Genomic DNA, 19,938 nt, shown 5'->3' with positions numbered 1-19,938 from the left:
CATTGTCATCTGTGGAATATCATTGGTCCATTTAGATGTAGCCGTCATAAATGATCAAGACCAAGGAAAATCCAGCTTCCAAGATGCAAAAGGTGGAATCTTTATTGTGCGTTTAAAATCCAAATGCAAGACATCACAGGTTACAGTAATGCGTTTCAGACCGCAAGTAAATCAGGGTCCTTCATCATGACCATTGGTCATGATGAAGGACCCTGATTTACTCTCGGTCTGAAACGCTTTACTGTAACCTGTGATGTCTTGCATTTGGATTTTAAACGCACAATAAAGATTCCACCTTTTGCATCTTGGAAGCTGGATTTTCCTTGGTCTTGAATATTTCACAGCAATCAAGTCCGGAGGTTGCCATCCGTGCTCAAGGCAGGTGGACGGTGGGTGAGAGCTGCTTACTTTCCCTGTTTTATATAGCCGTCATAAATGTATAATCTAAAGGAGTATGGAGAGATTTATAATAACTAGCTTTGCGACTTCTCACAGTTGGAATATGTTTGAGATTAACTCCACTCTCTGGCATTCAAAGTGGGCAACAGTTTATTAAGATAATTACTCGCTTGTAAATAAGGGAAAAAGGAAAAAGCTACATTTGGGTATTTCAACTTAACTTCTTCCAAGGATAATGTCTTACTAGTAGACCTATTCACTAAGGGGCACATTTATTAAGACCGGCGGTTTAAATGCTGATCTTAATAAAGCCCCATAACTGGCGGTGGATCACAGGCCTCTCCATAACTTTGGCGCATCCAGCGCCAGTTCTATAAGGAAGACAGCTTTTGAGCTGTCTTACATTTAGACCTTTTGGTAAATGAGACAGGCCTCCCAGCCCACACTCTTCCCTGTCCACGCTATGCCCACAATTTTAGACCTGGCATAAGCGGGGCGAAGTTGCAGATGGCGGCGCAACTAATCCTTGCGCCGCTATCTGCGCCTGAAATACGCCTAAATGACCCCCTAAGTGTCCAGAAGAGACCAGAAGAATCACATGCAACTAATTATAAGGGTGTAAATTCTTCATATACCCTAGTTTTTGCCAAGTGGACATCAGTAGTATATTGTTTCTGCATCGCTCTGGAATCACACAAACAGCAAGATGAAGAAAATTATCTTTATTAGACAAGAATGTTTGTTCCTGCAGCCTATTAGACAACATGGAAGTAAGGTACGTCCAATCCATGGCTATCAACACCACAATATTATAAGCTCAGATAATTTGGAAATTTTAATCCCCCATTAAGCTTTAGTTGTAAAATATTATAAGCTATCCTGGGCCTACCCGCTCCAAATGTATTAGTTTCTCATCCTTAGGACCCAAATAAATTGGTTACAAATGGAGAACATACAGGGTGGCCCACCAAAAAGTATCTCTGTTTAGTGTGTTACCAATGATTTTGTGCAGTATTTCTTACCTTTCATGTCTTGCTACTCTCGTTTTTTTTTTTAATTTCTTTTGTTTCTTTTTTTTTTCTTCCTCTTTTATGACCAGTACCAGATTTTTTTTTTCTGAGCATGACTTAACACGGTTTGACTGTTGTCATGCTGGGAAGAAGTGAAGTCCTATATAGATGTCACTTGTGTGGCCCTTTATTGTTCTCTACTATTATTACTGTTATACATACTTTGCTTTTATTGTTAATAAATACAGGTTGGGATAGTTCTATGGGGAATATGTTTAGATTTTAGGAAGATATGTACTTCTTTTTCTCTAGTAAGCTTGCGGGTTACCTTGTACCAATTTCAGCTCTTCATCATGACAAAGATTGTCTCATGGAATGTTAAAGGTCTTCGGTCTCCACACAAACGCCTAATGGTGCTAAGTCATCTAAAGCGATTAAAAGCCAACATAGCATTACTCCAGGAAATGCACTTACCTAGGGTTGATTTTTTCCGTATTCAACGCCTATGGGTTGGTAGAGTTCTGGGCTCGCCCCCTGGGGGCTCCAAGGGGGGAGTAATACTTCTCCTCCATAAAAATCTAGCACATAAAGTGATATTCTCTGAGGAAGATCAGGAGGGCAGGTTACTGCATGTTCAGCTTAGCGGCCGGGCTGAAAACCTGAGCATTTATAACGTGTATGGTCCAAATGACGCCAATTCTGTGTTCTTTGAAGACCTGAGAAGTAGGCTACTTAATGATCCAATATCTCTTTAGATAGTCGCGGGGGACATGAATGTAGTGATGGTTCATGATAAGGATAGGCATAACTCCTTATGCCGGCAAATAATGCCCAGACACAGGGAACAAGGTCCTGATGTAATTAGCTATTAGGGCCAGTTTAAAGGATGCATGGCGCCAATTCTTCCCAGACAGGAGAGAATTTTCAATTTTCTCTACCACACATGCCTTCTGGTCCCTCTTAGATTGCTTTTTGGTGACAGAGACGATTCTCCAAAAAATGCTGTCGATGGATATGTGTAATCTAGTCATCTCTGATTATGCCCTAGCAATCCTAGAAATGGCAGATAGTATCCCGAGGGGTGCACGCTTCATTTGGAGGTTTCCTTTGAAATTAGCCTTGAATAAGAGTTTTTCAGAAATGTTACATCACTGGTGGGAGGAATATTGGGACACTAACTCTTCCTCCGGCGAGTTACAACTAATTTGGAGAGCAGGCAAGGCAGTGTTACGGGGGAAAATAGTATATACAAGAGGTCTCCAAAAAACAGCACTTGGGAAGCTAAAAGAATTAACAAATGCACTAAGAGAATCCTACACAGAGTTTCAATCTCGGCCATCCCCACAATCTAAACAGAAACGGCAAAACACAAAAGCGGAATATGATAGATGGTACAGACAGAAAAAAGAATTAGATGGAACACAAAGGGAGGCTCACCTGTTTTAGATTTGGAAACAAGTCGGGAAAACTATGGTGTCTCTAGCTAAAGGGATAAAACCACCTTCTTTGATCACTGCAATGCACGGGGGAAGGGGGCATATGTCAACTACAGAAGGAGATAAACGAAATCTTGAAAGAATATTACCAGGATCTCTATTCAGCACCGAAATGGGGTGTTACGGCAGGCAAGGCATGGCTTGACAATCTCTCACTACCTCGAATTGCACCTACAGATCTAGTGGCCTTGAATCAACCTATTACTGAGGAGGAAGTATGAAGAGTAATCCGCCAATCTGCAAACCGGAAAGCTCCAGGACCAGATGGCTACACTAATGAGTTTTATAAAATATTAGCTCCTAAAATTACACTGGTCCTCACATCCCTATATAACCAAATACTGCAGGGACAGCCGATACCACCGGACATGAACATGGCATATATCAAAGTGCTCCCAAAACCAGGAAAAGATGACACTCTGGCGTCCTCCTATTGCCCAATTTCCCTCATAGATAATGATCTTAAATATCTCTCAAAAATATTGACTGACAGACTAGCAGTTTTTCTCTATAAACTTATAAATCCCCATCAGGTAGGATTCATACAGCGCAGGGCAGCGGTTTATAACTTACATAAAGTCCAGGCTGTGTTAGATAAGGTCAAAATGCGCCCTCTCCTTCATACCTCCCCAGCTCTCCTCACCATAGATGCAGAAAAAGCATTTGAAAATGTGAACTTGGGATGGCTGAACGAGGTATTGGACACCATGGGTTTCGAGGACCAATTTAGGATGTATATTACATCGCTATATTCTTCGCCCCTAGCCAGGATTTCTACCCAGGTTACTTATCACAGACTTTTGGTTTGCAAAAGAGCACTAGACAGGGATGTCCCCTTTCAATTCTATTATTATATCTGGCATTGGAACTGCTTTCTACAGCACGGTCTCTGTACAAACATATTGAAGGTATTACCATTGGCAAACAAGTGCTTAAACACACTTTATTTGCTGATGATCTTCTGTTATTTCTAGCACGCCCCCAAAGAGATCTCCCAGCTATGTTTGAACTTCTCTCTTTAAAGTCAATATGACCAAATGTGAATTATTGGATTTGTCAGTGTCACAAAACATTCACAAAGAACAACTACACAATACACCTGTTACCGTAGTAATACAGTGTATTAAATACTTAGGGATTAAGGTGGGGAAAACTCCAGAATCATTATATACCCTCCATTGTTTAAGAAAATACTCTTGGACCTTAAAGGGTAACTGTCATATTTTTTATTTTATTTGCTAGTTTATTAGAACTAGGCATGTATACCTGAGTTAGTCTGTCAATGATTGTCAAAAGATCTGTAATTACCTTATAATAACAGCTTTCATTAATGTCCTCTGTCCCTTTTCACTGCTCCCTTAAAAGACCGTTGCTAGGGCTTCTCTGTCTTCCTTTTAGTATAAACAGAAGACGGAGGGGCGGTCCTTCACACTGCATGCCTGCATTAGGCTTCAGAGTGAGGAGGCGTGTCTCTCAGTAATCCAATCTGATTGGCTGGCAGGGAGCTGCTGGCTACAGCAAGTGTGTATGGGAAGTGACGGAAAGCAGTTGCCATCTTGAGAAGGTCCTCATATTGTAAATGTTTAAACAGCGGAAACTAAGGGAAAAACTCAAGGAAAACTGTGGTATTTGAACAAAACTAAAGATTGCTTTATGCATAATGCTGCTGCAGCAGTAGCATATGCTAAAATAGATTTTTTTTATGAAAACATGACAGTTATCCTTTAAATCCTGGTCAACTCTCCCCATTACACTCCTGGGAAGATGTCACTTACTAAAAATTATGGGTTTCAGCAAACTCTTGTACCCCATGCAAACCTTGCCGATTCTATTGAAACGTACTGATATTACAAGGCCTTTCGGTCATTTATTTGGAAGTCCAGACAGTGTAGAATATCCATAGCTAAACTGACCAGACATAGGAGCAGGGGTAGCATAGGATTACCAGATATCAGGAACTATAATCTGGCTGGTTTACTGAGGCATGGTCTGAACTGGATAAATAAAACCTCCCACACATTGAGGAAGAACTAGCCTGGCCCTGAAGTTTTAATGCTATCCTTCACACTAGGTACACAGCCTTACCTGGCCCTGTAAATCGCAGTGTGTTTTTGCGAGATACAATAGCTCCCTGGAAGGCGACCAGAAAGATGCATAATCTCCCATCATGATTTGGAGACACCCGGAATTTCATGCAACCTCTCTAAATAAACAATTCCAGATATGGCCAGATAAGGAAATACATGAGGTCAGGCACATATGGAATCAGAAGGAGGGGAGGAACTTACATTTCAGGAACTGCATACTCTATACCGACTGCCTTCAGACCATTTTTTAGCGTACTATCAACTAACCGCCTTCTTGCACCCCAGAGTCAAAGATTTACACAGGAATTCTCTACTAATTCCTTTGACCTTCTCTTAGGGACCCCTGAAAATAAAAAGAGTCTAGCGATCATTTATAGCTCTTTGAGAGAGTTAAGCTCCAAGAAGGGGGACTCTTCTTTGTTCAAAGCTTTATCAGACATGAACAGATATTAGAGGGCTGGGTTCTGATTCAGAAAACAATACATAGTGAAGCCTGGTAGAAAACTTACTTTAAAATAATGCATAAAGCTATCTATGGCTTTTATACCCCTCGAGACCCCAATAAGACTATAGAAGGCAGAATAACCCATTGCCCCAAATTCCAGGTTTCAAACGCTGATCTTACACAAGGACTTTGGTCCTGCCCAAAGGTGCAGACCTTCTGGCAGTCTCTTCTGTCTCTGGTTGCAAACAAATGTCACATACAAATTCCATTGGAGCCAGAGATTCTTCGGTTTCATGTAGGGAGAGGCGTAATTACACTCAAAGCGGCAATCCACATAATTATACTAGTGGCCAAAATATAACTGCTGACATACTGGCTTAAACCAAATACTCCGCCACTAAAGGAGATTATCCAACAGACATCAAAATGCCTGATGTTAGAACATATTGAGACAGAGTATTGCAGATCTACATTAACAGGCCCCTTCTTTTGGAAATGGAGAGATTTTATGGAATCCTTCTTTACCGAATCAGAAATACTGGCAGTAATCCGACCATTCCTTCATACTGAGTGGTACGCCAGTTTGCATCCTAATGACCCATGGCGTAGGGTGACACAAACAACAGGAGACTGATTTGGTGATCAAATCAAAATGATTTAACTCAATTAATACAAAGAAGCCATAATTTCCAGTCACACATTTGTTAAATCAGCTTTTATTTTTACATTCTGTAATAAAAACAAGAAAGTAGAAGCAGTTGTTTTTTCTGGCAGTGCTTTATAGTATGTATGAAAAATCAAACTCTTATTTACAATGTGATCATAAAGTATAAATAAAGGTAGGTTATTTTTTGTTATAGGCTCTCACCTAAAATTACCTATTGTTTTATGTGACCTTTAAGAGTGTGGCCTAACAGGATGGAATCTTGGCTGTGGATTTATTGTGCATTTTGCTGTGAATTTCACCCTATGCATTGCACAAAGGTGAAATCCAGGGCGGAAATCCGCAGCATAATTTAACATACTGAGAAATTAAAATCCACACCACAGGTCAGTTTTATTACAGATTTGTTTGTTTTCACAGTGTTTTCCACTTAGCTGGTACTGTGAAACATTGCAGAATCTACCCATGTGGCGAATCAGCGCCGTATCCTTCCCATGTGTACGCACCCTAAAGGTTACAGTAATTGGGTTTATGGAGTAAACATGGTTATCAGCAGAGGTTGTACCAAGATAGCAAGCAAGGAATGATACTGTACAGCATTTTTTTAAATTGATTTTCAGCTTTTTTTCTTAGAGGAGACATTAGATATTAAAGGAAGTGTGTCATCAGAAAATGACCTACTGTTTAAATCTTTTAAAGCGACCCTCAGGTTAAGGAAAAACAATATTCACATTAACTGGGGAATGAACAGAGCACTTACCTGATGCCCTCCTTTTCATCTTTACAGCCGCAGATCTGCCAATTCCTGGGTTCTTCTTCTGCCATTCAAGATGGCAGCACCGCTTCCTGCTGCTCTTGGATTGATCAGCACTGCTCATGTGAACAGTGCTGGACAATCCAAGACCAGTGATGGACAAGCAGGAAGTGCTTTGGGCTACCAATATACAAAGTGCAGCATATAGTCTAAGAAGCTGTGTGGCTATCTTGGATGGCGAAGAGCAGCTTGAGAATTAGCACAACTAAAAAGATGAAAAGGAGGTCATCATGTGCATTTTCTGTTAATTTCCCAGTTCATGTGAATTTTTTTCTTGAAGGGTTGCTTTAAGCATATTTTTTTTAAGAATTCTTGGGGCTTTTTGTTTTCATTTTCCATGTCACTATATTAAAAAAAGCTAATAATATGCGGAGACTTCTTGTTCTCTATAGGTAACTTTTTTAGTAGCCATTGCATTATCATAACAGGCAGAATTACAATGACAGATATCAGCTTTGTATAGATAACACAGAATACACCATATTATGTGATTTCACAACTTACCTACTCGCTCCTGACCTCTGCACAGGTCAGAAAGCCTGCTTAGAAATATCTCCTATAGAGGTCAATGGGGTCCCTCCAGTCTATTGTGTCTATTGCCCATGTGGCTGCTTTCAAGAACAGGAAGTCTTGACATATTTAAGGCTTAGTGGCCAATGCGAAAACTGCAGGATTTAACAGTATTTAAAGCGGCTGTGTCACCAGATCACCCCTATTAAACCAGGCACGTAGCCTGGTAGGGGTGATCCTGCAGTTATACCTTTCTCCTCACTGTCGGCGGGCAGGCAATATTGAGCACCAGGAGGTGGGCTTTTTAAGTACCCTACCATGCTATGTGCCTGGTTCTATAGGGGTGATCTGGTGACAGAGCCGCTTTAAATATATAGGGACATGGATTTTTTTTTTTTAAATCAACAAAAATTCTTTAAAAATGTTTAATTTAAAAACTTGATTTAAGCAATAGTTCATTTTTTGATGACCCATTCCCTTTAAAAGTATTTCCTCAAATTTTCTCCAATCATGTAATATATATGACAGCAGAAGTACCACATACAAAAGCCTCTGGAACCTAAGGACATAGATATGCAAATGTGAATACATTTGGGTTTCTCAGTCACTTCAGAATGGAAATTCATAGAAACCCGAAGAAGGGTAATCTAGCAGAAGGAATCTTGTCAGAACAGAAATCACATTTCTATGGTATCATTTTTCTTTTCTCTGTAGCTTTATACATTATAGAAAACCACATATGGAGGTACATGTGGTTTGTAAACGTTCTCTTCACAATTGTGCAGTAGTGTTTTTCATCTGCTTTAAGGGTTTATAGCATTCTCGAACCATTGCTGTACAGCAGCTTTATTCTGAGTTACCCAGATGATGTTAGCTTTCGTCTTCTCTATAGCTTGCTCCAAAGTACGAGACGCAGTACCGAAACCAATGTTGTTATCAGTATTGAGCTGTTTAAACCGATTAAGCTGGAGAAAAAATAAGCCGTTGTTATTTGGTCATCTGAAAATAATTTTAGTGCATTAAAAAAGACACAAGTTCATCAAGTTCAAACTTTTGCACTTGTAAACTCAAGGAAGCCAAAAACAAACCTCGAATAGCAGTATAGACTAGATAAGAGTGTTTCTTAACTAATCGGATTCGTTATTCATTTTACAAAAAATTGTCTATCAAATGAATCCAAACTTTTTGCAATTCGCTTCAGACAAATCCCATGAAAACGGCACCCAGCACCATTTTACTGTAAAAATTGGTGGGGAAAACCAGATGGAGCATCACATGACACCGTGAGAAAGTGGGGGGATGGCTCGCCCTAATTGGCTGAGAGGCTGAAAGATGGCCTGATCAGCCACTAAGGGTGTAGTAGGCAGCCAGGTCCTGATGCTTAGACAGAAGAATTGCCATTCTGTCTTTGCCTTGTGACCTGGCAGTGTTTGACAAAAAGCCATTACAGACAGAAGCCACTAATATGCTGTGACAAGGACACTGTAAGTATAGGGAAATAATAATAAGATATAATTGAGTATATTTTAGGGAATGCAAGGAAAGCATGTAGTGAGGGAATGAGGGACTGGCCACCCAGTTGTGTGTTTCATACAGCAGCTGGCAACTCATTTCATTCTGTATATGAACAGACAGACAGTTTTTTTTCTTTAAAGCTTAAGTTTCTACAATTCATAAGCTTACTGCCAACACCCCAAAAGCATACATTCGGCTACAAACGCTAAGGAATTGCACATTTTGTTTCTAAGAACCAGTTTGAATTTACAATTCGTAATTTGGGCAAATCAGTGCATTATACCCATGTTACTGAATGCGTTGAATATTACTGCAAGATAATGGGTAGTTACAGCAAAGTGATACCGCAATAACAACATTTGTATACCCGTGTTAATAAATGCGTTTCATATAGAGTTGAGCGAACCCGGACTTTTTCACTGAAGTTCAGGTTCGGTGTTCGGGTGATTTTATTATTTTCCATTATAACATGGTTATAATGGAAAATAATAGCATTCTTAAAACAGAATGCTAAATAAAATGTCTACTGAGGGGTTAAAAAAACCTAAAAAAAACCTCACCTCATCCACTTGATTGCGCAGCCGGTATCTTCTTTTCTTCAGGACCTTCAAAAGGACCTGCGGTGACGTCACCACGCTCACCACCTTTTGCAGGTCCTGATGAAAGGAAGATACCGGCTGCGTGATCAAGTGGATGAGTTTTATTTTTTTTAACCCCTCAGTAGACATTGTATTTAGCATTCTGTTTTAAGAATTCTAATATTTTCCGTTATAACCATGTTATAACGGAAAATAATAAAGTGAAGTTCGGGTCCCCATTGAATTAAATGGGCTCCGAGTTCAGGGTGAAGTTCGGGTCAAGTTCGGGTCCCGAACCAGAACTTTGACCTGAAGTTCGGCCGAACCCGGTGAACCCACGGGTTCGCTCAACCCTAGTTGCATATTACTGCAAGACAATAGGTCGTTGCAATGAAAGCAAAACTGCAATAATGCTCTTTTTACACCCCTGTTATTAAATGCATTGCATATTACTGCAAGATAACAGGTATTTACAGTAATAGCAAAACTGCAATAACATATTTATACCCATATTATTAAACCCGTTTCATATTACTGCAAGATAATGGGTAATTACAACAAAAGCACTACTGCAATAATGCAATTGTTATACCTGTGTTATTATATGCATTTTATTTTTACTGCAAGATACTGTGTAGTTCAAAGAAATTTTACTGCAAAAATTGCGTACTTTTCATTTATAGGAAAACCATAGAAGATACTCAAGAGAGTCTCCATGGTGATGACTTGTGTAAGAACAGTTAGCGTTTGCACTGTCATAAGGCAGGGGACGTCATGCATAGCTGTGTTGGTGGAAATAGTTGCACTTGTCTCTATGATCGTGGTAGTAGAGGCAATGGTATCAACAGTGGTACTTGGGGCAAACACAGAGAAGGGAATCGGGAGGGGGGCCAAGGAGCCCATGAAGTCATATCACAGTTTGATAAAAGTGGTGTGGACGGGGAGGTTGATGATGATGACGAAGACTGTGTGATGGACAGGAAGAAGATGAAAGCATTGCCGTGTGCAATATCTGCAGGATTAAAGCCGTGGGCATTCAAACACAAATGTATGCAGTACGGCTCTATTGCAGCACATGATGCAACATCACCAGTTGGAAAATTTAAGCTGCTGTCAGCACAACAGGAATGTCCTCTTTCTCCTTTGAGGAATACTGGTTGCAACCACATGCAGTACCGTGCCCTTGTCATCGTTATCAGTTACTTCTTCTTATGCTGAGACTACTCCTACGTTGCTCTGTTGTCAGCCATCGATAATTGAATGCACTGAGCAATCTGCTGGTAGGCAAGCTTAACTCTCACCTGGCCAAGTTGCTGAGTGTGCAGTGTCTATTTTTCTAGAGCTAATGATGTATAGAGATGTCGCAAACATAAAATTTTCCGTTTGCGAACGGCAAACGCGAATTTCCGCAAATGTTCACGAACGGGCGAACCGCCATAGACTTCAATAGGCAGGCGAATTTTAAAACCCACAGGGACTCTTTCTGGCCACAATAGTGATGGAAAAGTTGTTTCAAGGGGACTAACACCTGGACTGTGGCATGCCGGAGGGAAATCCAATGCAAAACTCCCATGGAAAATTACGTAGTTGATGCAGAGTCGGGTTTCAATCCAAAAAAGGGCATAAATCACCTAACATTCCTAAATAGTTTGGAATAACGTGCTTTAAAACATCAGGCATCCTGTTGTATTGAGCAGGTAGTGTAAGGGTTACGCCCGCTTCACAGTGACAGACCAAACTATGACAGACCAAACTCCCCGTTTAACGCACCGCAAACAACCGCAAACAGTCCATTTGCACAACCGCAAACTCCCCATTTGCACAAGGTTGTATGCCAAGCTAGCCATGTCCCGTTCCTTGTCCTCACTGACGTCATTGAAGGTTTCTTCCTCCACCCAGCCACATACAACACCAAGGGTCCCCGAAAGGTGACAACAAGCCCCCTGGGACACCTGCTGTGGTTGGTCTTCCACCTCCTCAAAGCCACCTTCCTCCTCTGACTCCTCTTCTTCAGACTCCTCTCTCTGCGTTGCCGCAGGTCCAGCAATCAATGACGGCAAGGCTGCTTCTGTTGGTGATGGTGACCACAACTCTTCCTCTTCATGCTCATCTACGGCCTGATCCAGCACTCTTCGCAGGGCACGCTCCAGAAAAAACGCATATGGGATGAGGTCGATGATGTTGTCTTGGGTTTGACTGACCAGGTTTTTCACCTCTGCAAAAGGACGCATGAGCCTACAGTCATTGTGCATGAGCGTTCAGTAACGCGGCCAAAAAATACCCAGCTCCGCAGAGGCTGTCCTTTTTTTTTTTAAATTAAAAAAATCTCTTCTTACCAGTTTAATCTCTGTTTTGTCCCATATCAGGGGCCGTTGTATGGAATAGATTTGAGGAACTGGGAGATGGAAAAAGATGCTTGGTCGGTCCTCTTACTTCCAATTTGGGGCACTGCGCGTGCGCCGTGCAATGTACTGTGCCACCCTATATGAGTGGTATGTTAAGTAGTACTATTCCTATCAGTTTAATCCCTGTTACGTCCCCTACCAGGGGCCGGTGTATGGAATAGATTTTAGGAACCGGGAGATGGAAAAAGATGCTTGGTTGGTCCTCCTACTTCCAATTTGGGGCACTGCGCTTGCGCCGTGCAATGTAATGTGCCACCCTATATGAGTGGTGTGTTAAGTAGTACTATTCTTATCAGTTTAATCCCTGTTACGTCCTCATAGATTTTAGACAACCGCAAAGAGTTGTCAATAGTTGATACACTCATGACATAAATTTTATTCCTCTATGCGTCAATCTTGGTGTAGTGATGACTGTGCTCGTGCGCACGTTTGGGAGATTGCAGGCGATGGCGGTTTTTCAAAGCCTATGGTCGTGCTGAGGTAGTTCAGTGACAGTTAAGTGACCCAGAAAACAATTATTCTGCAGTGTGGGCCCATTGTTGGCCTAGTAGGCTTTAATGATCACCTTAGATGATCACAAAGAAAATTAATGTTTTTTCTATGCAAAATTATCCAGCCAGAAAAATTAGTCAAATGCATCCCCCACTGTCAGTCCCTTCGGGATCCATGCCTCATTCATCTTAATAAAGGTGAGGTAATCTAGACTTTTTTGACCTAAGCGACTTCTCTTCTCAGTGACAATGCCTCCTGCTGCTCTGAAGGTCCTTTCTGACAGGACACTTGAAGCGGGGCAGGCCAGAAGTTCTATTGCAAATTGGGATAGCTCAGGCCACAGGTCAAGCCTGCACACCCAGTAGTCAAGGGGTTCATCGCTCCTCAGAGTGTCGCTATCTGCAGTTAAGGCGAGGTAGTCTGCTACCTGTCGGTCGAGTCATTATCTGAGGGTGGACCCCGAAGGGCTGTGGCGATGCGTAGGACTTAAAAAGCTCTGCATGTCCTCCATCAACAACACGTCTGTAAAGCATCCTGTCCTTGCCGGCGTGGTCGTGGTAGGAGGAGGATTACTTTCACCTCTTTCCCTGTTAGATTCCCATTGTGCTGTGACATCACCCTTAAATGCTGTGTAAAGCATACTTTCTAACTTGTTTTGGAACTGCTGCATCCTTTCCGACTTCCGGTAATTCGGTAACATTTCAGCCACTTTCTGCTTATACCAGGGGTCTAGTAGCGTGGCCACTCAGTACAGGTCGTTCTCCTTCAGCCTTTTTATACGAGGGTCCCTCAACAGGCATGACAGCATGAAAGACCCTATTTGCACAAGGTTAGATGGCAAGCTACTCATGTCCCGTTCCTCGTCCTCACTGATCTCATTGAAAGTCTGTTCTTTCCCCCAGCCACGTACAACACCACGGGTACCAGATAGGTGACAACGAGCACCCTGGGATGCCTGCTGTGGTTGGTCTTCCTCCTCCTCAAAGCCACATTCCTCCTCTGACTCCTCTTCCTCAGACTCCTCTTACAGCGTTGCCGCAGGTCCAGCAAGCGATGCTGATAAGGCTGTTTCTGGTGTTGATGGTGACCACAACTCTTCCTCTTCCTCTTCACGCTCATCTAAGGCCTGATCCAGCACTCTTCGCAGAGCACGGTCCAGGAAGAAAACAAATGGGATGATGTCGCTGCTGGTGCCTTCGGTGCGACTGACTAGGTTTGTCACCTCATCAAAAGGACGCATGAGCCTACAGGCATTGCGCATGAGCGTCCAGTAACGTGGCAAAAAAATACCCAGCTCTGCAGAGGCTGTCCTAGCACCCCGGTCATACAAATACTCGTTGACGGCTTTTTCTTGTTGGAGCAGGCGGTCGAACATTAGGAGTGTTGAATTCCAACGTGTTGGGCTGTCGCAAATCAAGCGCCTCACTGGCATGTTGTTTCGCCGCTGAATATCGGAAAAGTACGCCATGGCCGTGTAGGAACGCCTGAAATGGCCACACACCTTCCTGGCCTGCTTGAGGACGTCCTGTAAGCCTGGGTACTTATACACAAAGCGTTGTATGATCAGATTCAACACATGTGCCATGCACGGCACATGTGTCAACTTGCCCAAATTCAATGCCGCCAACAAATTGCTTCCATTGTCACACACCACTTTGCTGATCTCCAGTTGGTGCGGAGTCAGCCACTGATCCACCTGTGCATTCAGGGCGGACAGGAGTGCTGGTCCGGTGTGACTCTCTGCTTTTAGGCATATCAACCCCAAGACGGCGTGACACTGTCGTATACGGGATGTGGAATAGCCCCTGGGGAGCTGGGGGGGTGCAGTTGATGTGGAGCAAGACTCAGCCGAGGAGGTTAGCGAAGAGGATGGAGTAGGAGGAGTAGAGGAGGTGGCAGCAGGCCTGCCTGAAAGTCGTGGCGGTGTCACCAACTCCACTGCAGAGCCACGCATTCCATGCTTGGCAGCCGTCAGCAGGTTTACCCAATGCACAGTGTACATGATATACCTGCCCTGACCGTGCTTTGCAGACCAGGTATCAGTGGTCAGATGGACCCTTGCCCCAACACTGTGTGCCAGACATGCCATGACTTCCTTTTCCACAATAGAGTACAGGTTGGGGATTGCCTTTTGTGAAAAATTTTTTATTCCGGGTACCTTCCACTGCGGTGTCCCAATAGCTACAAATTTTTTGAAGGCCTCAGACTCCACCAGCTTGTATGGTAAAAGCTGGCGGGCTAAGAGTTCCGACAAGCCAGCAGTCAGACGCCGGGCAAGGGGGTGACTCTGTGACATTGGCTTCTTACGCTCAAACATTTCCTTGACAGACACCTGACTGTGGGCAGATGAGCAGGAACTGCTGAAGGTGAGAGGCGGAGTGGCGGGTGGTTGAGAGGGGGCAAAGAGTACAGCAGTGGTTGATGAGGCTGAAGATGCTGGACCAGGAGGAGGATGGTGGCTTTGAGTTTGTGTGCTGCTTGTACTCATCATGTGTTGATCCCATAGGCGTTTGTGATGTGAGATCATGTGCCTTTGCAAAGCAGTTGTACCTAGGTGGGTGCTAGTGTTGGTGGTGGCGGCAGGCGGGCGAGTGGTAACTTGAGAGGTGCCCGAAGCTGAGCTGGAGGAGGATGGTGCGTCAAGGTTCTGAGCAGAAGCTGTAGAAGATTGGGTGTCCTGTGTTAGCCGGTCAACTATGTCCTCAGAACTTTTCGAGTTCAGGGTACGTGGCCTCTGAACACTGGGCATTATTCTAGGGCAAAAAGGAAATCACAGCACCACGACCACGAAGGCCCCTGCGGGGTGGCCTGCCTCTGCCTGTCATTTTTTTTTAGATTAGTGGTACTATGCGTGCAAGCTACTGTGACACCATATATGAGTGGTGGGCAATGGCAGTACTGGGCACAGTACACGCTGTGGGCCTGACACACGCTGGCATGCAACTGCAATTATATTACAGAGAAAAATTGTTTTACTGTTTTAAATGCAAGCTACTGTGACACCAGATATGAGTGGTGGGCACTGGCAGTAGTGGGAACAGTACACTTTGTGGGCCTGACACACACGCTGGCAGGCAACTGAAATTATATTACAGAGAAAAAATAGTTTTACTGTTTTAAATGCATGCTACTGTGACACCAGATATGAGTGGTGGGCACTGGCAGTAGTGGGCACAGTACACGCTGTGGGCCTGACACACGCTGGCAGGCAACTGCAATTATATTACAGAGAAAAAATAGTTTTACTGTTTTAAATGCAAGCTACTGTGACACCAGATATGAGTGGTGGGCACTAGCAGTGGGCACAGTACACGCTGTCGGCCTGACACATGCTGGCAGGCAACTGCAATTATATTACAGAGGGAAAAAAAAAGCAGACTGATGTACTAGCCCTAAAAAGGGCTTTTTGGGGTGCTGTCAGGACGCTGTCCTTACAGCAGATCAGATGAGTCTTTGAGGACTGGAGTTGACACAGAACACTGGACTAGCTAATGATTTCCCTATTAAATCAGCAGCAGCTGCACTGTCCCTGCTCTCACTAACACTGCAGCTTCAGAATGAATCTAAGATGGATGCTGTCCTTGCTTTTTGATAGGAGGTGGGAGGGTCTGGGAGGGAGGGTATGCTGCTGATTGGCTAGAATGTGTCTGCTGACTGTGAGGTACAGGGTCAAAGTTTGCTCAATGATGACGCATAGGGGGCGGACCGAACATCGCACATGTTCGCCCGCCGCGGCGAACGCGAACAAGCGATGTTCACCGGGAACTGTTCGCCGGCGAATAGTTCGGGACATCTCTAATGATGTACGCTCAAGCCTTACTAGAAGATACCTAGCCACCACTATTTCTCCCAAAAAAAAAACATCCCTGCCTTGTACTGTCACTTGGCAGAGAATGTGGGACACTCCTTGAAACTCTCGGTGTGTGGCAAGATGCACACCACCGTCCACACCTGGAACAGCTGTTACAGGAAGGGACAGTACATGTCTTTCACAACCCACTGGGTTAAAAAAAAAATTGCGGCAGCTCCATGCTTGTGTTGGTCTGGTTCCCACATCAGAGGCTTATCCGCCTCCTCCACATTCTCCTCCATGGATATCCTCCTTTATCCACCAGAAGCAGGGTAGAGCATCGTTCCAACTTCCCTCTCCCTCTTATCATATGTGTAAAGTGAAGCATTGCCATCCCGCATTAGAGCTGATCGGACTGGGCAAAAGTAGCCACACAGCCAATCAGTTGTTCAAGTGCATCAAGCAGCAAACACCCTGCTGGCTGTCTCCTCACAAACTCTAACAGGGCAATGTGGTCAGCCACAATGGCAGTAACATCGTGGCTGCCCTGCATTTGGGTGAAATAACACTCGCTCCCTCCATGGCGTACCTGATAAATTTAGTTGTACAACACTGTTTGATAGAGTGCTGGTTATGTCCAGGAGACTGTCCTTGCATTGCAGCCATTCTTTTGTGGCAAGGAACTCCCACCCAGACCTGCAGTGACAGAACAGTCTGCCTTTGCGCCGCTTGATCTACATCGTTCCAGCTTGCTGGAATTCCACCTTGTACATGCTAGGGCGTTTGTACGAGCAACATAAAGTGATGAGTGATTTCGTCATGCACCAGACCTACTCAGCAAGGAGCATGCATTGTTTCCTCAAAGTAGCCACCAGATTTATCAGTAGGGACAAATGCGGCATGTATAATGTCATCCAGATGCAACAAGAGAAAGCAGAAGAAGTGCAGCTTCTACATCTTTCTGGCTGCCCTGTAGCTGTTTGGAGTACACATGGAGAAAGTCTCATGGAGGAGGAAGTGGAGGATGAGGAGCTACCACTGAAGGAGGAGGAGGAGGATAAGTTGCTTGTGCCGGAGGACAAGGCTGATAATGGTCATGATGATGACACTGGCTATGATCACCAATCATCTCAGTGGGGGGCAGAAAGACCTGGGTCCTCAGGCACTTTAGCTAGGGTGGTAAGCTGTATGCTTGCTTGCTTACAGGTGTATCCTTACCATTAAGCTATCTGACGATTACAATAGCTATACTATGCAAAATTGGGGAATGTTTTCCTATTGTGTGAAAATGATATGGTCTTTTTAAAGGTATGAATTAAAAGTTATATTATAAGAGTATTTCTTTAGTCATTGATAATATTGTAAACCTCTAGGCAGTGAGAGTAATGTTTTCCTATTTACAGTGTATCCTGGTAATCTCCTATCCAGTTCTAACCATGAGCATATTTACTTCTCATGTAAACTAGTCAATGAGCTGCTAAAATATTATTACTTACTTGCTGCAGCTGAAAATTTGTGGAAAATCTTCTAGTTACTCCATTAATCACATTACCAAAGGACATTCCAGCTCCAATCCTAACAAAGAAAACAATAAATGAATGAACAAACAAGTAAATAATGTGTCAATATAAGGGTGCATTCACTCGAACCTTTGTATTTTGTGGTCTGCAAAAAATTAGGATGACGTCTGTGTGACTTCCCTGTTGCATCAGTTTTTTTTTTGCGGATCCATTGTAACAATGCCTATACTTGTCCACAAAATGGAGAAGAATAGGACATGTTGTATTTTTTTTGGCGGGGCTACGGATGCGGACATATGGATGCGGACACCACACAGTGTGCTGTCTGCAGTTTTTACGAAGCCACTGAAATGAATGTTTCCGCATCTGCAAAAATGTGGATCAGATGCGGACCACAAATACAGTCATGTAAATAGGAAGTTATTATTTCATTTTGATTTGCAGACAATTATAACAGCGTTTCCATTAACCAGATGCAAACATTCAGATGGATTTACATAATTATATATTAGTGATGGTTACAAAATAAAGTCCTAAGGTGAGGTAGAACAGTCCATTATACGATTAGCGTTTCTTGTTTGCTTTTTTACTTACTCTTTCACAAGTGTTTCCCAGTTGGCGCTAATAAATTCCCAGCAAAGGTCCTGGCCTACCACATTGTTAGCAACATTGGTAATTGTAGAAAGAGTATCTTGTTTGCGGATTTTGCTGGGATCCAAGGAAAACTCCAGAAGTCTGTGAATTGAAAATATAAAATTATAAGCACACATCAATTTTTACTATATAGACCATATGTGTGAAATATATTTATTATTTTTATTATTTATTACCTATTTATATAGTGCCAACATATTCCTCAGCAATATAACAGACATTTATTTATTTATTTTATGCACTTATATAGAACTGCTATATTCTGCAGCGCTTTACAGACTTTATCACTCGCTGTCCCCAATAGTGCTCACAATCTAAGTTCCCTATCAGTATGTCTTTGGAGTGTGGGAGGCAACCAAAGTACTTGGAGTAGAGTTGAGCGAACACCTGGATGTTCGGGTTCGACGAGTTCGGCCGAACTTTCGAAAAATGTTCGGGTTCGGGATCCGAACTCGACCCGAACTTCATCCCGAACCCGAACCCCATAGAAGTCAATGGGGACCCGAACTTTTGGGCACTAAAAAGGCTGTAAAACACACCCGGAAAGGGCTAGAGGGCTGCAAAAGGCAGCAAAATGTAGTTAAATCCCCTGCAAACAAATGTAGATAGGGAAATGATGAGTTAACATAAAATAAATAAAAATTAAACAATATTAATTGGAGTGAGGTCCCATAGCACAGAATCAGGCTTCAAGTCACCCACCAATGGAGAAGGTCACTTACTATTATTTTGACCACAGCACCCAGACAAAGGAGAGAGGTCCCACAGCAGAGAACCAGGCATCATATCACCCACCACAGGAGTAGGCCACCATTTAGTTACTTTGACCCCTACACCCAGACGGAGGAGAGAGGTTACACAGCAGAGAATCAGGCATTTAGATCACCCACCACAGGAGTAGGCCACCATTGAATCAGACCCCGGCAACCATGTCAGATGGCACAAGCATAAGCTTTATATCAATTAGCACAGGAGAAGGCGACTTTGACAGACTTTGACCCCTACACCCGGACGGAGGAGAGAGGTTTCAAAGCAGAGAATCAGGCATTTAGATCACCCACCACAGGAGTAGGCCCCAATTTAATGGGACCCCGGCAACCATGTCAGATGGCACAACCATCAGCTTCATATCAATCAGCACAGGAGAAGGCGACTTTGAAAGACTTTGACCCCTACACCCAGACGGAGGAGAGAGGTTTCACAGCAGAGAATCAGGCATTTAGATCACCCACCACAGGAGTAGGCCCCCATTGAATCAGACCCTGGCAACCATGTCAGATGGCACAACCATCAGCTTTATATCAATCAGCACAGGAGAAGGCGACTTTGAAAGACTTTGACCCCTACACCCAGATGGAGGAGAGAGGTTTCACAGCAGAGAATCAGGCATCATATCAACCACCACAGGAGAAGCCACCATTTAGTTACTTTGACCCCTGCACCCAGGAAGAGGAGAGAGGCACCACAGCACATATTCTGGCATCATATCAGCCACCACAGGAGAAGCCACCATTGAGTTACTTTGACCCCCGCACCCAGGAAGAGGAGAGAGGCACCAC

At 43.4% G+C, this 19,938-nt stretch overlaps 1 protein-coding gene across 1 annotated transcript in view; it reads right to left on the bottom strand.

Moving 5' to 3' along the window:
- Positions 1-8,080: 8,080 nt before the first annotated feature.
- LOC120985918 (aminopeptidase N-like) overlaps positions 8,081-19,938 on the bottom strand; it is a 105,624-nt gene continuing 93,766 nt past the window's right edge. The window contains exons 20-22 of the mRNA XM_040414139.1: positions 18,320-18,460; positions 17,702-17,780; positions 8,081-8,390 (exon numbers count right to left, since the gene is read on the bottom strand). Of these exons, the coding sequence (XP_040270073.1) occupies positions 8,229-8,390; positions 17,702-17,780; positions 18,320-18,460 (382 nt within the window). The 3' untranslated portion in view covers positions 8,081-8,228. The remainder of the gene's footprint in view (positions 8,391-17,701; positions 17,781-18,319; positions 18,461-19,938) is intronic.

Source organism: Bufo bufo, chromosome 1, assembly GCF_905171765.1.
Source record: "Bufo bufo chromosome 1, aBufBuf1.1, whole genome shotgun sequence".
In the NCBI taxonomy this organism is placed as follows: Eukaryota; Metazoa; Chordata; class Amphibia; order Anura; family Bufonidae; genus Bufo; species Bufo bufo.
Note: the sequence above shows the minus strand (reverse complement) of the source record. Positions and strands in the feature narration are given on the sequence as shown.